At 37.9% G+C, this 24,827-nt stretch overlaps 2 protein-coding genes across 5 annotated transcripts in view; both read right to left on the reverse strand.

Annotated features, from left to right (window-relative positions):
• INO80D (INO80 complex subunit D) overlaps positions 1–507 on the reverse strand; it is a 39,591-nt gene extending 39,084 nt beyond the window's left edge. For all 4 annotated transcript variants that reach the window (XR_002086266.1, XR_002086267.1, XM_009284629.2 and 1 more), the window contains exon 1: positions 88–507. The gene's annotated coding sequence lies outside the window, so the exon portion shown is untranslated. The remainder of the gene's footprint in view (positions 1–87) is intronic.
• A 9,316-nt stretch (positions 508–9,823) lies between these two features.
• Positions 9,824–24,827, reverse strand: part of NDUFS1 (NADH:ubiquinone oxidoreductase core subunit S1) — a 15,591-nt gene continuing 587 nt past the window's right edge. The window contains exons 2-19 of the mRNA XM_009284630.2: positions 24,210–24,277; positions 23,882–23,973; positions 22,324–22,431; positions 21,077–21,153; positions 20,907–20,988; positions 20,667–20,797; positions 19,659–19,844; positions 19,035–19,169; positions 18,510–18,624; positions 17,358–17,503; positions 16,612–16,740; positions 15,265–15,394; positions 14,614–14,774; positions 12,890–13,044; positions 12,113–12,288; positions 11,227–11,361; positions 10,939–11,011; positions 9,824–10,622 (exon numbers count right to left, since the gene is read on the reverse strand). Coding sequence (XP_009282905.1) covers positions 10,531–10,622; positions 10,939–11,011; positions 11,227–11,361; positions 12,113–12,288; positions 12,890–13,044; positions 14,614–14,774; positions 15,265–15,394; positions 16,612–16,740; positions 17,358–17,503; positions 18,510–18,624; positions 19,035–19,169; positions 19,659–19,844; positions 20,667–20,797; positions 20,907–20,988; positions 21,077–21,153; positions 22,324–22,431; positions 23,882–23,973; positions 24,210–24,273 — 2,187 coding nt within the window. The 5' untranslated portion in view covers positions 24,274–24,277 and the 3' untranslated portion in view covers positions 9,824–10,530. The remainder of the gene's footprint in view (positions 10,623–10,938; positions 11,012–11,226; positions 11,362–12,112; positions 12,289–12,889; positions 13,045–14,613; positions 14,775–15,264; positions 15,395–16,611; positions 16,741–17,357; positions 17,504–18,509; positions 18,625–19,034; positions 19,170–19,658; positions 19,845–20,666; positions 20,798–20,906; positions 20,989–21,076; positions 21,154–22,323; positions 22,432–23,881; positions 23,974–24,209; positions 24,278–24,827) is intronic.

Here is a 24,827-nt window from a genome sequence, read left to right on the forward strand (position 1 = left end):
CGTAGCCCGCCTCCCCGCCCGCCCCGCACCGTTCGCACCGCCTGCCGCGCTACGCGAGCCCGGGGATGCAGGCCGGGCCTGGCTTACCTTTCCAGCTGCTTTTTTTTTCTCCTCTCTCTCCTCTCCCCCCTTTCCCTCTGTTGGGCTGACAGATCAGAGTTTCCTCCCCAGCAGAGGGACTGGGAATGGGCTCGGGCTCTGTGCTGAGGAGCTGCTGCCCCCCTGGCTCTGAGAAGATCCTGCTTTTTGCGGGGAGGAAGCTTTGGGGGCTCTTTATTATTTTAAAACTACAAAGTGTTCAGAGGGTAGGTGATTATTAAGGGGAATCCCTGAATATATTCTCCAGCAAAGAAGGCAGGGCTGCTGGGGCTGCTCAAGAAGAGAGCCAGCAGCCTCCTACAGCACCACTACAGGCACTGAGAGGACATAACATCAGAGAGCGGCTCCTCTGCCCTCCAAAACAACAACTTTCCTACCATCTTGGAGGTAGTAGAGAGGGCGAGAGGGAGGGGGAAAAGAAGTACAGAAGGTTTTTATAAAGTGTCAATTTCGGGGAGGGAGCCAAATGGCCAAAACCAAATTTTTTATCATTTATGTGACTTTTTATTTTAAATAAAAATAAAATACAAAGGCATGTGGCTGAAGAAATAATTTTATTTATAACCTGTTAAGATCAGCTTTCTGGAAAAAAAATTAAAAAGAGGTACGGTAAAAAATATATTTTTAGTAACTGTATTTTTCTTTAAAAATTAAAAATTCGTATTTTTTTCCTGTAATTTATAAAGTTGGTAACTTTTTTGTTGTTGTGTGTTAGTTCTAAAAATTAATGTGTAATTGTGAAAGTTAGTGTAACTTTTTTTGGTACTCGTACTCTCAGTAGAACAGCTGAGATTGATGTGGGATAGTTTGGCGTAACTGTACCATTACATCTTTCTGTCTCTCAAGGTATTGTAAATAAAACTGAATGTACAGGTAGGAAAAAACAGCTATTTTTAATTTTTTTTTTTTTTCCCTAGAGTAGGCCATGTAGAGAAGCTTTGGGGGATTTAATGCAAGTGAGTGGAACCTGTGATATATATCTGAGAAATTCTGCTAATCTGTCATAAATTTAGCATTGTCTGCCCTTCAGGATGGGATGTGAAAAAATAAAGCTCATAGCAAGATATTTGGAGGCACTAGTTGAGTTTTGTTTTTAGTGTTTTCAAAGCACTTTGCAGCCTTCTTCAAATCTGTTTTGGTTCTTTTTTAGTTATTGTTCTTTTTAAGTTACTGTTTTGATTTGGGAGCTCTGTTCCTGATATTTATGAATACTGTTATTCCTGACTTCTTCTTTACGGAGTTGAGAAATGCTATTAATTTATACTACAATATCTTGTAATATAAAATAGTCGTTGTGTTTTTCTTTGTTGCAGATGTTTTTATTAGATTGTTTTGACGGCATTTCATATATTTTTTACAATGTGAGATGCTACTGTGTATCTATAGGTGAAGACACTGATCACTGTATTCAGCAGACCTATGGTAATGTTTCTTGAAATAGGATTATGCACAGCCCTGTTCAGAGATGAACTGCAAAGATGCCTTTTTATTTGTCCTGAAGGAAGAGGAAATAATTAGGAAACTAATGAGCTGTACATAAAAAAAATTATTTACGTTTTTTCCATTGTAAAAATTATTCAGGTAGTATAGGCTGATTGAACTGCAGTCAGACTAAGGTCATATGAATGAAGGTATTGAATTACTTAGTATGTTATCAACCTCTCCCCCTCCTCTGTCAAATCTGAAATATGTTGGTTTAGCTCAGTTACTGTAATCTTTAAAAAAAAAAAAGTTATTCCTGAATTTAAATAATTCCGTTTTCAAAACATACTTTGTGAGTTTGCCTAGCTAGTATAGTGAGCGTAGTTTGTGTGTTTATAGTGGGTTTTCGTTTAGATAAATTAGTCTGAATTAAAGTATAATTAAAAGTCAGCTGGTCTTTGTGTCAAACTGCGTATTTTTTGTTTAGCAGGAATTTTTTTAAATTACGGTTAGTCTGCCTAGCATATTTTAATAATCCAGAGTGTTGCATTCTATGGAGTTACTGCATAGGAGGTGTTTTTCTGTATCAGATTATTAATCCATTAAATGCATTATTCTGCTCTGACATTAGAAAAACAAAAAAATAATCAAATATGTTGCTCCTGTATCGTAGTTTAAAAGATTTTGTATAGAAGTAATGCCATAATTAAGATACTTCATAATCTCACCGGTCACTATTGTGTGCTTTGGAGCATGAAGTATAATGATTCTTTTTGTAAGATATTTAAACAAAAAATACTTTTATATTCTATATCTACAATTCATTACAGGAATGACAGGGATTACAAATGTTGGTCATATATGGGATGATTAAAAAAAACCTTTTGAAATATTACAAATAAATTATCTCAATGGGTTCAGAAATTCAAGAAATGTATTTTAAACTAATATTTCTTTTTCTTTTATTCTAAATAAATAAAGGACCAAGTTCTCAGACCCCAGTTTGCAAGTGCTTGCAGGCCTGATTAATAATTCAGAAGTGTTTGAAGAATCACTCAATACTTACTTGAGTAAAACTCTTGCCAAGTTGGTAGGGTTTTGCTAGAGTACTGAATTCAAGTTTCTGCACTAAGTGATTTCTTGTATCTAGCATTATGTTAAACAAGAGAATTGCCACTTTTAACTGTAATTCAGTAGTTCGGTATAACTCAACTATAATTCAAGTTAGTTCTCTTTATTGCACTATTAAGAAATTTTTAGTGTTTTAGGCAGAGAGTCATACCATGAACAACTGCTGCATACTGAGTCTTTCTGTGGTACTCTTGAGAATTTCCGCACAGCACACTGAGGGGTATCTTAGTATTTTTTTTTAAATGGGATGCAGATGATACATGTTAGAGAAATGGCTGTGAAAGCACTTGAGAACCTGGACACAGAAACAATATTAAAGCCTTTCTTCGGCTTATGTGCTTGACTTCACAGGTACTGACTTTAATTGGATTACTTGCATGCCTAAATTCAAACATGCATCATAGTAGCATTACACCTTTTGGTCACATCCTGAGATCTATTTGATGTGTGTTAATTGCAGAGCCCAAAGCTTAATGCTAAGGGAAAGGAGAAACATTTGGAATCGAGTTTGGAATAGGAAAACTGAAACGGGATGTTTTTTAGTGTCTTGTACAAAAAAAAAAATTGAGTCTTTTTGAGGAGGACAAAGTAAAGAGGAAAAATTCATGAGATCTTAGTTACATGGACTATTGTGTAACCATTCAACAGAGAAAATAAAATCTGTACATTATGGATGGAGCAATTTGTTTAACAAAACTTTGTTTATTTACCTGAGAGGCTTAAAAGGATTTGCTTTTCAGTAACTTACTAAAAATTGAAAATATTATTTTAATTGTTTTGCTGACAACAAAATGTTACACAGTAATACCCTAAAGGAGCAAAGTCTGATAGCTTTAGTAATGCGGAATTAAAAGACAATTTAAAAAAAGATTTGTTTATCTTTATGGAAAAGACTCTTCTCAAGTTAGGAGATGCATCGTTTTGACAGAGTAGAGCAGTGCTCTGAAATTATGTTGGAGAACAAATTGGACTCCGAGACTCCTGTACAAGGACGGTGTGTAAACCCAAAGCAAGAAACATCCCCTGTACAACATGAAGAATTGTATTCTGGAAATTCCACTTCTTCATTACAGAAGAGGTCTGTCTGCCTTGACTTTAAAGTGGCCACATCCCTGGACCAACCGCTCCAGCCAGTAAATGTATTGTACACTTGAGCACAGGGTGGTCAAAGAATATTAATGATGTTCCCTAAATCACTAGTTTCTAGCTAATGAGGCATACTTTGCTGATGTGTCTCACTGGTATTTTAACAGTGAGACAGAGGGCAGTGACATAGTGAATCAGCTTTGTGAGTCTAATAGAAGTAATGGAATAGATGCTTTAGGTTGTGTACCAGTTACTGGAGGAGGCTGCATCAAGAAATGAACCTTGACTCCCTCCCGAGGTCATATGCGCACCCAGTGCACACCTCAGGAATTTCTGGAGCGTGACTTAGACTCCTGACCTGTGGTGAAGAGTGGGGTTTTCAGCAGATAGTGTTATAATGTCAGCATCTTGGTGTTATTCCTTGAAAGACGCATACATTCTGAGGAGACAGGTCCAATGCCTTCATATGCTTGTGACGGGTCAGCAATTCATTTAAAATGCAGGTGAATATTGTGAAGGGGAGGAACTCAAAGTGTATATATGTTCATTAGAGACTTTCATATATAGAGCCACACTTGTTCAGAAGATCTTGTCTTTAGGCATTTAAACACTGAAAAGGGTGACAAATAAAAAACTGAACTATGATTAGACACATTCTTCTAAGCAATGTCTTGAGCAGCAGTTTTAAGTGGTATTGGTTTATTTAATTGTGGTAAGCTCTGGGGTCAAGCTAACCATTAAAGCCCAGCATAATAGTATTATTGAAAAATGCTTATTGTTATTTTTCAACAATTCTTTAACATGGAAATTTTATTGCAGTGGTTGTCTCTAGCATATCTGACTTTCAGTTATCCTGTCTACTGTAGTACTATGTATTTGGTAACTGGCATGCTTTTTGCCACTTTTTCCAAACATCGAAGTGAGTCCCTGTACTGAAAACAGTCTACAGTCTAAGGATTTTTCTCTAGCAAATACACCCAAGTTATGGCATAAATTCAGTTTCTTCATTCAGCTGCTAAACCCCTTCAAGCCCATGTTTTAGTGCACTCCTACGTGGCAGATAGCACAGCTGAAAGTATAGGACAAGCCATATGTAGAACAGAGTAACTTTGCTTGACTTCATTTAAAGTCATAAATGCTAGCAAAGCAACACAAAGTACAGATGACTGGCCTTGTTTTCCTGAGTCTTAGGGGCTTCATTAAAGCTTACTGGAGCAATGGCAATTTTGCTGTGGATTTCAGTAGGAATATAGTTGCAGAAGTATCTAACCAATTGGGAGCAGACGTATGCTAGCTATTGCATGATAATATAATTAATTGATAGCAAACTGCACTGAAAATAGTAATTAACTAAGTCTTAACTAATCTGTTCTTCATTATCAATGTGTATTTTAATCTGCATTAAATAAATGGTATTGTCTTCCTAAAGCTCAGCAAAGACAAAGTAGTAAAACTATTAATTGTGGGAAGGTTGTCCAGAGTACGTGACGGGCATCTGTGGAGACTTCTATTTAAAGACGACAAATGAATGGAATAAACCGTCCCAGCAGAATGCTCTTATAGTGTCTCATTTTACTGGGAAGCCCACTGTTAATTCAAAGTATACTACTGTATTTTTACTATCTGCTTCCGTCTACTGATATTTCATTAACTGTGATTGTAGCGGTTAAGAAGCTACACACTTTATCACCGCTCCTTCTTTCTGCTATTAGTTCAGTTATTCATTTACATTCGAGTTAGAGTGGGTCTTGGTCATCACTGCAAATCGGAAAGATGAGAATTCCCACTCTGGACCAAATCAGCGATCTCTTAATCTTCTGAAAGTAGCCAGTATAAGATGCTTCCAACAAAGGTGTGGAATATCCTGTGATGGGTAATTCAGAAATGAAAAGCATGCAGGACAGGATTTTTCAAAAAGTAGTTGGAGTTGAGCTAACATCAAAGCATAAGGCTTAATTAGTGTCTAAGGTCATGAGATCCCAGTGGATTTTGAAAGTTATTTGTTATACATGAAGCTTTTTGCTCTTACTATGTTCCTTTTTGATGCATGGTTCTCATCTCTGATCTGTTTCAAACGTAGACGCGGGTGTACAGACGGTGACAAGAAGAAATAAAATTATTTCTTTGAAATACTAGTTAAGTATATTCAAAATTCAGTATTAGCATCAGAGTGAAGAGACGTCTCTACCAGCTGTTATGTCTTACTACACAAAGGCCTCTAAATCTCAGTAGGCTTCTCAGCGTTACGCACTGCAAATGGATGCTTGCACGTAGCCAGAGGAAAACATTTATTAACAGTGTTTAGCTAGCAGGCTTTGCCGATTATGGAGTCACTCAGAGAGAGTTTGAGTCGCAAGGTTTTATGTCTCTTACGACTCTCTGTGCCGTTCCTCTGTTGTGCTCAGTTGTGCGGAGTTGGGGATACCCAGGTACTTTGGGACACATTGCTGACATCATTCCATCAGCTAATATGCGTTACTGTAAGGCGTCCTTTGGATATAACCTTACACAACAGAGGAACATGACTTGTATAAGCCCCACACGCAGCGAAGGATTCAGTGTTTGTTTCTGAACAAAGTTTTCCTTGTGGCTCTCTGTAAACTTCAGTGTTTCGTTCCCAAAGGTACCTGTGCCCATTTGACATTTTATGAATAATAATAAATAATTATCTGTTAATATCTATTAATAAATTAATAATAGGGTGGGTTTTTTAAAAATAGGAATTTAAAAACTGCTTCTTGAGCAAGGCAACTTCTCAGGTCACTCTGGGAGAAGTTACCCCATAAAACGTGTTCTTGTACTCCTGATGAAAAGCTTACTTCAGTTGTCATTGAAGTCCTTAACTTCTAGGTGCTCTCCATAATTCCCCGCTTACTTATTGCTAATTTTTTTCCACGATGGTAGTCACAATTAAGTCCTCTTCTATCAGTTTGCTTGTTAGCACTTTTTCTGTTCATGTCCTGTCAGTGCCTTTAAAGAGTCAGTCTTTCAACCCTTCATCACGGAAGGTGATTTCATCTAATTGCATATTTGAAGGACAACAAAACAAATCATTATTAAGAGACCGTCTTGTTTTAGGAGAGGATGTTTTAGCTTAGCCTAGCCATTGTTTAGAGTATTTTATGAGGAGCAGGCATGTGGGGACAGGGATGGAGATGAGGTTTATACTACCTTTTCTCTTTGATTAAGGCTGATGCCAGGCTGCCACCCCGCTTTTTCTTTAGCTCTATGAATCTAAGCTGCATTTTCTATCGGCTTCAACAGTAATACACAGCACATCCCCCAACCAAGCAGATAGCAGCCACTGTCTTGCAAGAATCTATCGGCCTCAGAAGAGGAACTGATCCCAAATTTTTTTACTTCCTGGGGAAACACTACAGACACTTCCTTTTCTGCCTTGAGCTACGCTTCAAAATACATTAAAAAAAATGAGTCAGTTGCAACTATTTTTATGAATGGCCTAGTTTTGTTGGCTGTTTCAGAGCCTCGCTGAGAACATACCTCAGTTTGACTTGACTTCCATTTGGGACTACATTGTCTGGTTTCTTTTTATTGAAGAAGCTCACTAAATTGCCCAGGATTTAAAGCAGTCTCCCTCTGGAACTGTAGGGATGTATCCATGGGATGCTGGTGCTTCCAGGAAGGTGGCTATTGAACAGGGTTTTTAAAAAAAATTTTTTTGTTTTTAAAATCACAGTTTTAGACTTAGATGTTTAAGTCTGCCTGCAGTATTTTGACAAAGTTTGTTTCTTTTCAGTCTGACTGTTTGTGTTAACCTGGCCTAAACTTGCTTGAAAATAAGTGCTTAGTAGGGTTTTACCTTGAGTTAACACACCCTCTTCCTTCTCCACTCCCCACAACCTTCTGCTGAAGACAAGACTACATAAAGGCAAGATTTAATCTAAGCCATGTTTGGGGTTAATTGCTTGCATGCAAGAGCTATGCTCACACAGAGCTGTGTTGAGAGAAGAGGATACTTAATGACTAAACCCATCCATCTCTCTCCCAGACACGTACCTGTTCTTTCTTGCGCTGTCTGTGCAGGCAAGGAGCATACAGGAAGAAGTGAGATAAAGGTTACTGGACTGTAACTGGCGATGCAACCAGTGAGAAATTCTGCCAGTTGGCCACCAGGTGGTACTAGGGCTGCATTTGGGGAATTAAATCGCCTTCAGTTCTGGTCTTAGCTTTAAAATGAAGTACAATAAACCCCCTGCTCACCCCCCAACAGAGTCTGGATAAACGCAGCCACCAACATTGCATTTGGAGGTTAGCTGCATCAGCAGAACTGACCGTTCAGGCAATGTATCACCTAGCTAATAAGCTCTTACTTTAACAGTTAAGAACAATACTTTGAGCATGCTCATCTCCCATCATCCCAGCTCTTCATTGCCACCTTCTTATAATGCTCTGCTTTAATCTGAGGTTGCAGCTTCAGAACCAGCAAGTAGTAGCACTAACTGTTAATTATTTTTTTTTTAATAAACAGAACTAAGTTGCACGAATAGCCCTGTTTCGGTAGATTTCTGTTCCAATACTTTGCCCAGGCTACATCACCTCCATTCCTTTGCAGACCCCTGCTATCCTTTAATCACTAGCTGGGTAAAAGTCCACATGTGAACTGACTGTCCAGCCACCAGAACAAACAGAAGAGATAAGGGAAGGGCTACACTGTAAACTCAGTTGATAAGAACGCCACTTTAGATTTCTCTTTACTATCTAGTTTCCAACAGTCAAATTCATGAAGAGCCTTGTTGCTACTATCAAGTTTGGCTGAAAAGTTCTATACTCGGTGACTGGTTAGGTGGGGAAGAAGGTAGAAGCAGGACAGACAGTGCCACATGTACTTCTTATCCTTTATGTCTTTCAAGATAAGGGCTGGACACTTTTTGAATAGAAATAAGGATCTCCTATATACACTAACTGAAGGATGCAGAGCTTTCAAAAAAACCAAAAAAGTAATGTGTACCAGAGCTCCCAGAGTTAAATAATGCTACAACATTTAAGGCAAAAAAATAAATTTCTCTAAAGCTTTTGAACCTTTGTAATTTTTTAAGTGAAGAAGTGGTAACTGACTTGCTGCACAGCTGAAATTATTCCTCTGTGTTTGTACAACACGGATTTTCAGGGAAAAAAAAAAAAAAAAAAAGGTTTTCATCCTAGGAACCTGAGAACCAAATGTTTTACTGAATATAGGATTCAGCTACACCCTTTCCTCTTAAACCTACCATCTGTGAGAAGAGCCAACTGCCTTGCTTTTAGCATATGTTCTCACACAAATTCTTCTTTTGCTATGTCCCTGCCACAAACCCCTCTTCCTCCTAAAGAAGTAACATTCCACAAGGACAACGTGAAGGTTTTATGCTGTATTTGGTCACGCATATGGACATACACGCTATGGGGTCCTGTGAACTGCTGCATTAAAAAGAGACTACGGTATTTCTAGATGTCTCTAACATGCATAGTAGTATCTTTGAATAAAGTGAATAGTTGTCTTTATTTTGTACCACCAAGAGAACTGACCCTGTTGGTAACTGGAAGATGGCAAGCTGAGTCAAACAATGTCCAATATTTAAGACTTAGTCAGCTAGTGTAAGGACACTGGGCTATACCAGGATAACCAGGAAGAGTTTTCTTCCTCGGCAGAAGGAAAACGATTTTTAAAAATTACTTGCTTGTAACTGAAAAATTTCAAACATGGAAGAAAAAAGGAATTCTATAAAGCTAAGGCTTGAATAGCAGCACGCTCATGCACTCAGTATTATTCTATACTGGAAAATGTAGCTTTTTCCTCATGCAAAATTAACTTTTTTTTTTTTTAAATAAAGTTGGAAGTGCATGATTCCTGGAAGGATTACTCCAAACCTTATTACTCTAGTAGCCTGTTGAAGAGCAAGCTATCCTTCTTCCAAATTTACATTAACCAACGTAACAGAGGAGAGAGTCGCTATGCTGAAGTCATTCTAAAGCTTAAAAAAAAAAACCCAACACACCACCACACACAAAAAAAAACCCCAATCCACCCACAACAGCACACACAACCCCTTCCCCCACTTTGCTATAAAAAGATCAGCGCACAGAGAAACTGAGATCTTTTCTGTATTTGAACTGGTGTAGCTATAGGCCTTTATCTTCTTGCTGAATTTTTAAAACAGTTCAATATGAGGAAGCTGTGTGAAAATTGCTTTTCTTTTTCACGACATCAACATTATTTTTATTTCCTCTATGAGTAGTTTCTCAACTGAAATGAAATGGAGAAACATACAAATATCTAGAGCAGTGGTAGGTCTGAATACTGACATAAACCAGGTATGCTTGACTCAAAAGAGGGACAACCTGCTCTGAAAGTGCATTACAAAAATAGCATGTTCACACTCTCACCAGTGCTTAAAATTAAGATACCTGGATACTCTGGAAGAAGGTTACAATCTAGTATTTTTGCCATGTAGACTTGTTCCTAGCAAATCAAGACTTACTGAGTTGCTTACCGAGTTCTTTTCATGCAAGAAGCGAGAGCTATATGAATTACATAGGTAATGGCTTGTTTGGTATTATAATTTATTTGTATACAATCATCATGTACTCTGCCTCTGGGTACAGTAAGTTGAGTGCTGCATGTTCTCTCAGACACAACAGTCCAATAATACTATGGGACTATTTGAGCTGATGAAAATGTGAATGAAGAACAGAGAAATACAACGACCTAGCAAATAGATACTGAAAAAAAATAATCAGTCACAGCAGTTAACTGCACAAATACTTGGATGGAGGTGGTAGCAGTCTGATTAGTCTCTAGCAGCTGGCTGGCTCTTCTACTGCATGTGCACCTTCAACAACAGCTTTCACACACTTGGCCATTGTCTGGGATGCTCTACTGATTGAATCTGAAAACAAAATCCAAACACATGTCAGTGTGTTATAACTGTTCATTTTCAAAATGATACACAGACACAATATAAAAGAGACTTAGTACAGGACTGCATACAAAGAGGATAAGGAAAATTGCTTAGTTGAAAATATTGTCCAATAGTCTGTGCTTTATGCAAATTCCAAATCTTTTACTGGAAAATTTTGTTTCTTCAAAAGACTCAAATCCTACACATCTTAGTGGAAAGCTTTAAATGCCTCATAAGAGTCTTATTGTAAAGCTAAGTAAAATGTATTGCTGTTTTCAGAATGGAAAGGCCATCCTAGACATACCTGTCATATAAAAGTCTTTTATTGTGAGCTGAGGTGGAACAAGAGGATCAGCAAGAAGCTGTTGCTTCACTAACTGTGGCAGGAAAGGGAAAGGAAAAAAAAAAAAAAAAAAGAGAGAGTCAGCTTTATGATAGGAACTCATTACCAAAGCATTTGTTTAGTGAATTCAGCATTCAATGCAGGTCAAAGAATGCCTGTAGTACTACATATGAAGAAGGCCTATTTCTTTAAAAAGCATCAAACCACATAACAGCACTAAATCATGCCCAGATGCTTTAGTTTCGTTACCTTTGACAATTCATTTGCCTGGTTTAAGTAGTTAGCCTCTTCCACGTCATCGTATCGAACTAGATTAGGAGATACTTCTTCTAAACGCTTCCGTATTTGATCAAGGTTCTCATAAGGCAAGGTCATACCAGCCAACTAAGAGATTCACAGAAAGAAATGCCATCAAGTCTAGGGATTTAATACATAGTGGGGTTTAGATTACCAATCCATTAACATACCTAAAGTAAAATCAGGAAAAATCTACACTCCTGGAAACACAGGCAGTTATAACATACAAACAGAAGCAAAGTCACAGTATTCTGTTGGAAGTCTGATGCCTACAGTTAAGACTTCCCCATGTTAAAAAACTAGGTTGTCCTGTTTGCTATACAAAGGAAAAAAAGAAAAAGACAAGAAGTACTTTTCTCCTTCCATACAGATGTCACTTGTACTTTCCCTAGCTTACCACCAAAGTTGATAAAAGTTGATGCAATTATCAATGCATCTTGTTCCCAGTGACTAGTAAGCAGGTATTTGACCTTATCTAATGATACCAGATCCTGTCCTATGAGTTCATGCTGTTTTCTTTCTAAAAAGCAAGAAACTGCATCCTCCCACCTGTTTCCTCTAAAGCACTTCATGAAGACCAACAGAATTTGCAAAGCTTCACCCATTATGCATTCCAATAGCATACGGCAGCTACAATACTAGTGCTATCCTCAACAGGGAAACAGTATGATTTAACTCTCAGAATTAACAAAGGATTCAATACAAAACATTACTTCTTAAGACTACAGTCATGTATTTCCCTGAAAATGTACCTCTTCTTTGGAAATACTTTCAATATAAAAGGAACTTAACCTCTCAGTGTACTTTTATTAGAAGCAATTTATAACGGCAACAGTACCTCAGAGACAGCTCTGATAATTCTCCAGTCTTCCCTTGCCATCCCAGGAGGTGTTACAGCTACTCTTGTCTGCTGGGCCCTACCCTCAGTATTCACGTATGTGGCCGCCTTCTCTGTATATGCTGCTCCTGGGAGAATAACATCAGCCATAGGAGCTCCCACATCCCCGTGATGCCCTATATACATGGAAAGAGGAAACAGTATGCCACCATACAAGACATAAGTAAGTCAAAATAAAAAGAAATGCTTTACTAACACAATACAGAATTTCTGTGTTCCCAGAAAAAAGGAGTTTCTAAGGTTCGCTTAACCAGTAATACAAAGCCTATTAGGCTGACTGCTCTGAGGTCTTACTTGCCTAATACTTTGGGGAGAATGAACAGACTACAAGCAGTAGTAAATGGTAGTTCAGTCTCTACAGTCACTCAGCTTTGGGGGGCTCCTGGAACAAGGATGCTTACTGAATTAAGGTAAGACCATGTTTTGGTATGATAGAACAGCTGGGAACCGACACCATTTTGTCTGCCAGGTTTGAAGCTATGCTCCAGAAGACCTAGCTGGTATGTATTCCCTTACTACTCATCAACAGTTTCTCATTTTTACCTAAGAAACAGGTAACCAGTATCTCAGTTATGTGTTGGAAGTTTATTTTCTGCGAAGAAATGGAAGGCTAGAATTTATCAAAGGGTCAGATATGTTTGTAAGAATACGCCACTGTTTAGGCTTTCTCTCCAGCTATTAGATAGCAACATTTCTTAATTTACATCTACTAATTACCTTGATAGATGATAAAACAATCCTTTGGCAAATCCTGACGTGTTATACAACCCGAATCTGCTCCCAAGAGATACAATACTTTGGGAGGATTTTTCCTAATTGCCTCCACTCCTGGTTTGAAACCCAGATCCAAAGCAGCTACCTGGCTTGCAACCCTGTAGGAAAAAACACATTATGACTTTAAGTTATTTCAGAATTCTCCTTCTCCCATCAGAACAGACCTAACTTCTTTTTTTGACTAAGTATTTCAAAGGGCCATAAGAGGTTTCTAACAGTAACAGGACAAAAATGAAGCATAAAGGCAGCTGAAAATTTTGTCAGAGTATTTGATAGAATATCAGGCTGGTTTTGCATTTTGACAAACTGATGCCATTTGAAGTTTTCACGGGGAATCTCACCTATTTAAGATGGGATAGCAAAATAAAGGCAGACGTTCCAGGGCAGGGCCTAGTGGCAGGCAGCTCACTTGTCATCTGGAACATCAAGGTTCACATCTCAGCTATGAATTGAACTCAACAGGCCTTTAATTTAGGGCACTCACGTGGAAGATGAAAGACCAGCTACTGGACCATCAGCTACTCTGAAGCATCTATTTCATCACTATTCATTTATTCACACATAAAAATACTTTTAAAAGAATGAAATAATCATTCTTGTTTTCTGGCGGTCTTTTTCTTGTCCAAAGAAACAGTTTTGCATAATCCTGCATAATCAGGTGCCACTTACAATTATATTTAAAAGAAAAAAAGATTCTCTCTGTAGAGTACAGACCTTTCAATGTTACTGTTTGTCTGACGTAGTCAAACATAGAGGTTCCAATAAGTTAAGCTAGTTTTTACACTTAAAGTAGAGAGGATGGTGCACCAAAAGCATGCAAGTCAGTAATATGAAAGACTGCCAAACCACATGTAAAAAAAGGTATCATGAGTGTTCTTTAACGTATCAGTGTTTTGGTATTAAATGTTTCAGTATCAACAGCAGGATTTTGTATTCAAGCTTCCTTCAGAGGACCAAGCCCTGCTCTTGCTATACTAGTTTTACATCAGTGAAGCTGCTTTTGGCAGAAGGACTTTGTTGAGTCTCTGAATCTGAGCGCCCCTACATTTGCTGAAATAATTTTTCCTTTACAGAGGTAGTCAATTTGACAGAGTTTTAGAAAGAAAGTCGGGAAGGACTGTCCCAAAAGAAGCTTGCCTATTAAAAGGAATAATATCCCAATAAACTGAGTAAGATCAAAAGCCCTAAAATGAAAAGCTTTGAAGGTTTTCTATTAACTATTCAGTTAAGAAACTGAACAGTAAAAGGAATATTGTAAGAAACCGTATTATTTAAATACTCTTGCCATTTTGTTTGTTTTTCATCCTCTAGATAAAAAGCAATCATTTAGCAAGCAACACTGGTCTGCTGTGCATTCTACTGAGCACTGTGGTATGTTATTAAGCTCTCCTGTATTCTATACCTCTAAGTTTAAAGTTTAAGTTCTACATTTAAATATAATAGATTAATAAAACCTCATGGAGAACCTGAAAAGTTTGCCAGGTCAAGGAACCCATTTTTATTAAAAAGTTTCTGCTAGTTTGTACTTCTATTTTTTATATTCCCTACAGGTTCTAACCTGATAAGCCACTAGTGTGTACACAAAGAAATCTGCACACATACGTTGTGGTAACTTGTGTAGGCCCAGCGTGAATTAAAGTGGCTTCCAAAAAAGCTTTAAAGCAAACCTGTGAAGGATGTTCATGACTTTCCAATCAGAACCAACACCGCTCTTAGTCCTGGCGTTTTGTGCAATGGTGGAAACGGCAGCATGGATAGCTGCTCCGTCACTGCGCTGCAGTGCTGCACTACCTACCACCACCATTGGCTTTTTGGCCTGGTCGAGGACCTGTGCAAGTAAAGAATCAATAAATTCATTCCAAGGCTCTGAAGACAATTCTTGGTGCAGATAATGTAATAAATCCCGTAATTTCTACGTAAGTCTTCCATGCAAAGCTACGGTTCTGAAATGGTCATTGTTTCATTTAGGCATAAAGCCAAAAGAAACTGCTACAAGCAGTATGCTACCCTGTCAATACAGAACTATACTCTCGATAACCAGGCATTTAAATGGAAACAGCAGCGGCTGAAATAGCCTGTTTTATATCAAGAAATATTCCAGGAGTTTCCTGCACTGCAAAGTTTTACACACCCGAATATATTAAACAGTTCACACATACTTGGTGGACACTAATCATTACCTCATCTCTGCATTTGATTAAAAGCAAATAACTCCATATGCAACATGGTACTTCTCTTCAAATCTATCTCTGTGGGGAATTCAGATTATTATTCAATACATCTGATATTTAACAGTCACACTCTTAAGTTGTGCATACCTTGGAGAATGCATGTTTTCCAGAAGCAATGTCCTGGAGTGTCTGTGGGGACTCTCCTAGATGATCGTAAGTGTAGGTCAAATTCACCAGAGAGCCAACAAGGGCCACTTGCAAGTCATTGTGAAGCCAGCTGAAAACACAGCAAACATTTTATAAAAATCAAAGAAATACAGAGTTTTACTCAACCAAAGCCACTAATTATAATTTTAGCAATGACTTGAAATAGGATGCAAATTCTTTCAAAGGAATGTAAACGGTATTCATTGTTTTGGTAACATGCAGTTTAGCATTATTCTGACTGTTAAGCAAGCTTAAGGTTTTTTTAGGAGGACTACTTCTCTACGTACATTCTGGGACCAGTGCAGCAACATGCCTTACATGAGAAGTTCGTAACTCAATTCCCTCCTCCCCTCAAATGTCGGTCAATTCAGTGGAAAAAAAGGGTTGCACAAAATGAGGTGCTACAACTTTAAACCATCTTTTCCAGTGTTAGGCAAAAACAAAACAAAACCCCACACACACCTACAGCTACTATTAAGTTTATTTAGCTTGACTTAACTCTTAGTTACTTCAGAACTGAAGTTAAAGTCATTTGTAGGAGGAAAGAATTCTGAATTTGACAGTGCTCACGGTTTTAGAAATCCACTTATTTCTTAGATAACCAGAGAAAAATTTAGTCGGTTAGAAATTTCTCCTTTTTTGCAGCTTCTCATAGCACAGACTTAAAGATATATGAATCGTTCATAAATTTCACTGCATTTTTTCCTCTCAAAATTTTAAGGCCACTATTGTTTAAAATTATATACTTTGGAAGATCCCAGCATTAGGAAGGACAGGGCTTTTATAAACCTCATTTGTCTCCTGCTGACGTATCTTTAATTAAATTGCATTAGCTATGTTCAAAAGTTTGGGAAAGTCACGTTACTTGCCAAAGAAAATGTTAAACTTGAATGACCACTTCTAAAATCAGCAAGTCTGATTTGTTACAACAATACAAAAAGCAGCAAACTGATGCTGAAAATAATTCTTTAAGGAATATGCTTTAACAAACTTCTGTAAGACAGAAAATTTGAGGTGTCTGTGTAATGTAACAGAGGAATAAATGTCTGAGTATATGAACTTACATAAAATGTCAAAGTGAGAATGAACAAAACATAGCTATATACTACAGGGAGAAGAGACCCCTTTTTTCTACACATGTATCGCCATTCCCTTTACTAAAAGGTGAACTAAATCCAGTGAGTCTGTCTGGATGAACGCTCTCAACTTACTGCCTGTGGCTCCACCTGAGCACTGTACCAAATCCAGATGGATTTGCATGCTTATTCACCACCAAGGAATACAAACCTCTTTCGAATTCTAGCATTAAAAAGCGGTGCCTCAAAGCGTGGATTGGTGCCAACCAGAAGCAGGACATCTGCCTCCTCCACTCCGGCAATCTTTGTATTAAGCAGGTAGTTAGAGCGTAAATCTGTGCTATAACAAAAAGATGTAAGAAAGAGGATGAGAATTCAGTAAAGGGAAGGAATGAAGATATGGTAAAGATTCTAGATGCTCAAAATATTTTTTCATCTCAGGAAAAGAAAGGGAAAGAAGAGATTTCTCAATCCAAATTACTAACCCAAATAAAAAGTAAGGCTTCTCTCTTTCATGAGTATCAAAGACAGCAAAACATATAAGGAATTACAATGTGGATATCTCCTACATTTACAGTTATTGTCAGCCTTCACAAACTTCATCTGCTATTACAGTTTACAAGGTCATAATTGTACTATGGTTTTCACAACACAAATAGAAATAGGTTAAGTTATCCAGCTTACAACAGAGTGTAACTGGCTTTCAGTAGCCTACTGTTAAACTGCAGCAGCCTCAACATACAGTAAAGTGTGCAACCCTTGCTGTAGTAGAGACTATGTATCAACTCATAATACATAAATACTGTCTATAAATGAATATTGTAAATTCAAACAAAACCTGCTAATGCATCAGCAATTGCTATCCTTGGTCATTTCAGAATCTTACAATGAGATGATTTGCAGACTGGAAAGTTTATTAACATACTAATTACAAACATACTTTGCCTGAACACTTACCCAGCTCCGGCAGTAGGGAAGACCTCTTCAGTGCAGAGCGTATCACAATTTACTCTATTCAATAAATCTTTCAAAGCGATTAGCGCTTCTGCATCCACCAGTCCTCCTACAATTGCTGCTACTTCCTTCCCTTTGACAGCCTGTAGCTGAAGAGAGAGAGAAAGTATAAACTTAAGCAAAAGAAACCATTGAAATAAATTCCCATTTGGCCCAGGTAAATGTTTGTTACATTAGGATGTGCCAAAGCCAGCAGTGCAACCGCTAGCCTGGAGCAGCACAAACTGATCAGCAGTGTCTGACTTCCGCAAGGCAGCAACTCCAGCTCCTTCAGAACTCATGATAAGCAAAGAACAGCTCTCTGTATTCTATGCAGGCCTCTCCCACTTGAGTTATTGCTCAGATGTGGCTAATTCTCATTTGGTGTGGTGAGGAGAGGAAGATTGGTGAATGCTTTTATTTTAATGAAGCTACAGTGCAGACAGAATACAAACTTCCATAACACAAGCTCAGGTAGCAAGCTCAACTCAAAGGTATTATCTGAGAAGCAATAGTTTTCATAACAAACCCTGCTACTGTACCACAGGCAAAAACATCCTTGAGGAAAATTTAATTACAGTTATTCAACTCTACTTTGTCCCACGTAAAATTTTTAATCAAAATCCTGAGCAGTCATGCAGCACTTCGTTTGAGCAGGAGAATCAATCACCACGCAGAGAAAGCACTGAGGCAAGCACAATTCAGATATGAGTAATAGAGAATTAATGGCTTTGATGGCAAAAGTGGTGATAGCACAGTTTAAATAAATTTAAAGAAGTCTTCAGATAGATCAGAGTAATTCAGGAAAGTTGGTTCCTCCCAAATTTCTGAAGGAACAGTTTAGTTTCCTATTTAAATAAAAGTAGTTTCTCTCCCAATGCCCCAAATGAAATCATGATAAGACTAAGTTCTTCAGATGGTCTAATCCATGAAAACAGCAAATAATATTCAAAAGAAAAATTTTAAGTGGAAATACAATGGATTAGAAGTCAAATGCTCCCCTCTAACCTTACAGAAAAAAGCCCTTTTCTATATAACTGTTTTCATATTAATCATTGTAATATGTCCAGCTTTAGAAATTAATTTTATGCTACATATATTGAAAATTGTTCTTACCACACCAGCAACACGAGTTAATACATCCTCCCATGAGGCATAAACAAATAGTCCTTTCTCATTTTTAATCATTGGCTGAGTAAGTCTCTGACGCTTCAGACCATCATAAGCAAACCTAAGTGAACACCACTAACATTATTAAAGAGCAAAGACAAAGATAATTGTGTATACCAAATATTTTCTAAGACTGAGTTTTCTAACAGCTTGCAATGATTAGAGAAGAGAAACACAAGAAATATTTCCCCTGAAAGTTTAACTTTTCCTTCTCGAAAACAAGCAAAAAAACCTGTGATACAAATAAAAAAAAACCTGTAAAAAAAAGCTACAAAAATGAAAACATTGGAAAACTCAGTAACTTCAATTATAGTTTTAAAAACATATTTTACCAATTATTCTTTACTATAGCTTTACAATATTAACAGTGGAATCCAGAAGTCAGTGCTACTGTCCACATTTCTGGTTCTGCAAAGTGTGCCTTTAATGCGTGCATAAACGTACACGTGGGTACAAACACCTCCCACACACCTTGTTTTGTCAGATATCCATTCCTCGTTGATATCTTCATGCAGCCTTGGCAAAATTCTCATCACTTCTCCAGTTCTCGTGCTCACTACGATGTTGCTTCCAACTGCATCAAGAACATCAATTGACTCTACCTTCCTGTTTAGAAGAACAAATAAACCATTTGCAGTTTTCTAGCAAGCAGCAACAGACTGCATAACAAACAAAAAAACAAACAGAAAAAAAATAGTGCTTTAGGTTTAGCTTTAGATATACATATAAGAGCTTAGTTTCACAAGGTATTTTAAATAATATCCTAAACAATTACTGAGTTAGTGAATTTGAATTTTCCTTTATACACCTTTTTTTTTTACTGAGCAATCAGCACAACCTACAAGTCCAAAACATGTTAAGAATAAAAATAAGGGAAGAATAGTCTACAAACTATAACATTCTTCCTTTTCTTGAATGAGCTGTGAGTAAATAACAGAATTTATGTTAGATTCGGTCTATGGAAAAGTCTACAACAAAAACACAGAGAATAAAAATCAGAGAAAACCCTTGGTATCACAGATGGACATATTCTAAGATAAAGTGTATGACAGAAACAGAGAAACCTGCATCTTCAGTAGGAGTTAAGATACATACCTTGTCTCCCATGGGCGTGCAGTAAAGGCATATGGCTTGGAGGTAAGAGCACCAACTGGGCAGATGTCAATAATATTTCCTGATAACTCAGACATGAACATTTTTTCAACGTAAGTACCAACTTGCATATCGTTTCCTCTTCCGGTTGTTCCCAAGTCATCTACCCCTGCAACCTCACTAGCAAACCTGGTAGATGCAAAAAGAATGAAAAACAAATCTGGAATGTACAACAGCAGCAACATAGCACATTTTTCAACCCTTATCTCATTTTCTTAAGATAAAACATTAGCTTTAGTTCATACACCTGAAAGAAGAAAACAATTGCTTAGACGCATTAGTCAGTGCCATCACATGCAGGACTATACATCTGCAGAATTTCATTCAGACGAGGCTACAAAAACTAGGTGGAGTTAAATCAAAAAACAGAGCAGTTCAGTGCTCATTGAACTTCACAGTCTGAGTCCAAGATTAGTCCTAACTAACAAGTTCTTTCTAGAATTAGGCAGGTACATTGTATTCTTTTCCTTCTGGCTCAAGTTAGCTGGTACTGAATCTCAGGACTACAGAAGAGCATAAATACAGCTACCAGAAGCTGTCAAGAATAAATAAATCTTGCAACTGTGGCTGAGGAAGTCACTTATTAATGTTTTAAAATCCACTCTGGCACTAACACCATGGGACCAGTTCTGCCCTGTAGAATTCCGATTTCACTTTCATGTTTTGGCCACCTCTCTCCATCTCCTGCATGACAGCTGTCTGGTACCTCTGGGAAACCAGCCATCAGTCCTTACCAGAAATAAAATTCTTCAGTACAGTCAGTAAAGAAATAAGAAAAATTGACTGCCTCTCATGGTGTTTCTTTCACAAGTAACAAACTGCTATAAATACACCTGCTCAGTACTCTCTCCAGTGAAAAAAAAAAAAAAAAAAAAAAAAAAAAAAAAAAAAAAAAAAAAAAAAAAAAAAAAAAAAAAAAAAAAAAAAAAAAAAAAAAAAAAAGGACATTACCTGATACATCGAGTGCACTGTATACACCGAGTCATGATTGTTTTGACTAATGGGCCAATGTTCTTGTCCTCCACAGCACGTTTTCCCTCTCTAAATCTACTCCTATCGCTGCCAAACATCATTGATTGATCCTAGAACAGACAACAGAAAACAGACATATCCAGGCTGCTGGAAAGCACAATTTCACCTAAGACAACAGTATTAATACATAAGTCTAGACAATTTAATTGGATGTTGTACCTGTAGATCACATTCTCCACCCTGATCACAGATAGGACAGTCCAATGGGTGATTTGCCAGCAGGAACTCCATTACACCCTCTCTGTTGGGTTCAGGAATTAAAGTTAATGTCAACTTTACATCATTTAGCAGATAGTACAACTAATCAGCTATAGGAGGCTAAAAGGTACCTTGCTTTCCTGGACTTCTCAGAGTTTGTCAGTATGTTCCAGCCCTTCATAACTGGCATGGCACAAGCAGCAACTGGCTGTAATCATACAAAGCAAGCATGAACGCAACATATTTCTTCTCAACATGGGCACAAACCCCAACCTCTCCCCCCCAAATTCTTACACAGGCATCTGTTATTAATTCAATATGTTGTAGAAATAAAAAGGTATCTGCAAGGAAAAAAAAAGAAGAAAATCTAACCCACAAAGTCACTCGAAGCAATATTTATTAATAATCTGCTATATAAAAAGGTTAATTATTTGTGATTTGTTTATTGTTAAAGTTGAAAATTTTACACTTTCAGGTTCCAATTCAAGTAGTTAATAGCAAGAAGAAAGTCAGTTGTAACAAATATAAGGCAAATCAAAGAGATTCAGCAGATATCTGGAAAACCTCTAGAACTGAAGTTCAGAGTATGCATCATTTTAGACATTTATTTGGACAAAGCCTATACAAAGAGTCTTGGAATAAAATTTGTCACAAGATTACTGCAAGATTAACAAAAACTCCTGCTCAGAAAATGAATCCCTCCTACTTTTCTATTACGTCACGAGATAGACCATCATGACTTCCATCTTTAGTGATAACCCAACATTTCCAGAGATGCAAAGCTCAAACTATGGAATTCAAGTTGAGGTGAGCTAGAGTTTTATATGTGAATGTAAGTATGTAATCCAAGACTGAACTCCAAAAGAATGCCTCAACTTTCTGCATAGATTTCTTGATACTGCTGAAGACAGCCTTCGATCCTGAAGTCAACTACTATTTTACAACAGACATCAATGGTACATAATGCATTAAAACATAAACTAATAAGTAACCACAATCTCTACTTAGCTAGGACAAAACTGCAGACACTAATCCTACAGCTAAATTCATACAGTATCTGAAGTTTACTATTTGTGTAGTATCAGCTGAAAATGTGTGGTTGAAGCATGAATTACAGAAAATAAAAATACATCTGACTGAAAATGCACAGCTACCAAATGCTCACGTCCGGGAGCGAAATAATCCATAAGAGCCTGAGAACTGACTTTGATCCATAGGCAATCACTGCGGTCCAGTGGGAAGAAGTGAAAAACCTGCTTCGAGCAGCTGAATAACAACAATTTGTGTGCTAATGACAGTACAAACAATTATTTACAAGATTTGAACTAGGCCCTAAGTACAGCAGAAAATTGTAATTCCTACGAAACATATCCAATACCTTGGGAGCTTTCTCTATTTCCACAAGACACATCCTACAGTTTCCAGCAACAGAGAGACGATCATGGTAACAAAAACGAGGTATCTGAATTCCAGCCTTTTCACAGGCCTATAAAGAGTAAGAAACAAAGGATAATTAAATTTTAGTTAGACCTTTCAGTTCCACCTCATAAAACATTATTCAGTTTTTCAAAGAATAACAGTGTTAGTGCTCAGGAAGGTAGTGCATTCAACCTTTCATCTTAAGAAGTGATCATAAATAAAAAACAGTGGTCAAGCAGAAACATGTCAGGCTATCAAATACATTTTTTCCAAAATTTGTAACTGATTGAGGAGATGAGAACTGACCTCTCTTTCATTCTTTCCTCCAGGAATAGAGATAATTCTCTCTAATATATAGGACACTAGCAATAAAAATAACTTTTACAGAAAGCATGCACTATTTAAAGAAAAGTGCACAAAAGAGGAAAATTTGAAAAATATAAAGGAAACAACAATGGGCGTAATGATTTCTGGCAATTCAGCAACACTAATACTCTCTATAAAGGTACTGGAGTAGTACTGATAGTCAATCTTCAACTTCAGTAGAACCCCAAACTCAGAAACAGTCTTCCATGACATGTCTGAAGAAGAGATGGGAGGACAAAGACGGCAGATTTCCAGAGAACAGAGGAAGACAGCCTTTCCTGTGTAAAATCCCCATGGCTGATGGGATCTACGCTATAGCGCTAGCTATACCTGCCAGAAGAAACACCACTGAACTCAATAAAAAAGAACAAGATCTAATTTTTCTGACGATTTCTACAAAAAAAATTATCACATGTAAGCAAAATTAAAAAGCTAACAAAAAATAGCGTTTAAGAAAATATTACATTAGACTCCTGCTAGTGGCATTCTAATGCCAAAATAAATTAGTAACTTGTATCCAAAGAATGAGGGATCTATTTTGAAATAAACACTATGTACTTTAATGTTCTAACTCACTATACCACGTTCCCATTTTATGGCTTCTTAAAAAGAAGATCTTAAAAAGATCTACTTGAAGTTTTGGCCTGAAAAGCAACAATGCTGAGTACAGACTGGGAGATCCAGGTTCAATTTCTTCCCACACCAAGAAGAATAAAAGCAGCAAAGGATCAGCATTCTGAATCATAAGAACTAATAACCAAAAGGAGACAATCCCTGATTTACCTGAGACGCCACTTTAAGATACAAAATTAACAGGTTCTGAAAGACTAAGAGGTCACATAAAGTTCAGAGCTCGAATTTCAACCAGAATTTATCAAAGTCTGTTATTGCGGAGCGTAATTTTTTGCAGTTGGGATTCAAGCTGCATGCATCTTCTTTCAGGCAATCATGGCAGATGCTTCTTTTTCAAACACTGAACTCTTCCCCCCAAGGATTTCTACCATGTGAAACTGTATCACAGTCAGCGAAAACACCCATAAAGAATTGCAAGAAACAATGCAAAGGGGTTTTTTTTGCTATACAGAATATAACATGCTGCCAAGAAGTGATTTGGGGAGTCCAAGAAAAATTCAGCATGCCACTCCTCGCACCTGAAGTACTGTGGTTCCTGGGTTCACCAGTACCGGATGACCATCCACAAACACCTCTATTTGGTTGCTGGCTGCTGTCGCAGTTGTACGTCCTGAGAGACGTGGAAAAAGAAAACAAACGCTTTCAGTTACTGCTAGACGCAAACCGTCAGACCCCACGCTCCTTATCTTACAGTTATACAGTACTGATATAATTCCAGTTCTATAAATAGCACAACACAGAATTCCAGAGCTGCAAACGAAGTATGCATACGTGCCCTTCAGTAAGTCAATTACACGTACATTGATTTTATCACCATGCACACGCGTATAAACTAGAGACACTTACCACACACTTTGGAGGACTGGGCAACCCCAGCTAGGGTCCTGCGGACTGCAGGTAGTCGAAGCATGGTGCTTTGGTAAGAGAGAAAACAGCACTGAGTTTTTATCAGTTCAAATGTTTGCCGACAGGTTTTAAACAGGCAGAGTAAAAACTTCTGTACCAGTGGCAAAAAAGTATGTACGTGCCTCTATGTGCAGAGGAATAAGAAGTTACTTTCTTAAACTACAAGATACACTCTCTTTTTATAACTATCTATACTTCGTATACATCTATGTCACATTACTGTAAAAGTGGTGCAAGTCACGATGACAAACAGCTGGCAGCCTAGCTCAAGCCACTAACTCTGCAAGAGCTGCCAGGAGCACGGACGAAGGAAGAGCAGCCACCCAGAACGGGCGGCAGCTTCACGGCAACCGGTGCGTGTTTACGAACAAACGCAAAGGCACACAACAAGCGCTCCGCCGCCGTCCCGAGCGGCGGCTCCGGCCAGAAACCAAGCAGGCTCTCCGCCTGCAGCGGGCCCCCGCGCGGGGCGCCTCCCCGCCCCGTCCCCCCAGGGACCGCGCCGGGGCCTTGCCAGACGGCGCAGCTCGGCGGCGGGCCCGGCGTCCCCATCCCCGC

Source organism: Aptenodytes forsteri, unplaced genomic scaffold (genome assembly GCF_000699145.1).
Source record: "Aptenodytes forsteri isolate BGI_AS27 unplaced genomic scaffold, ASM69914v1 Scaffold183, whole genome shotgun sequence".
NCBI classification, from domain to species: Eukaryota; Metazoa; Chordata; class Aves; order Sphenisciformes; family Spheniscidae; genus Aptenodytes; species Aptenodytes forsteri.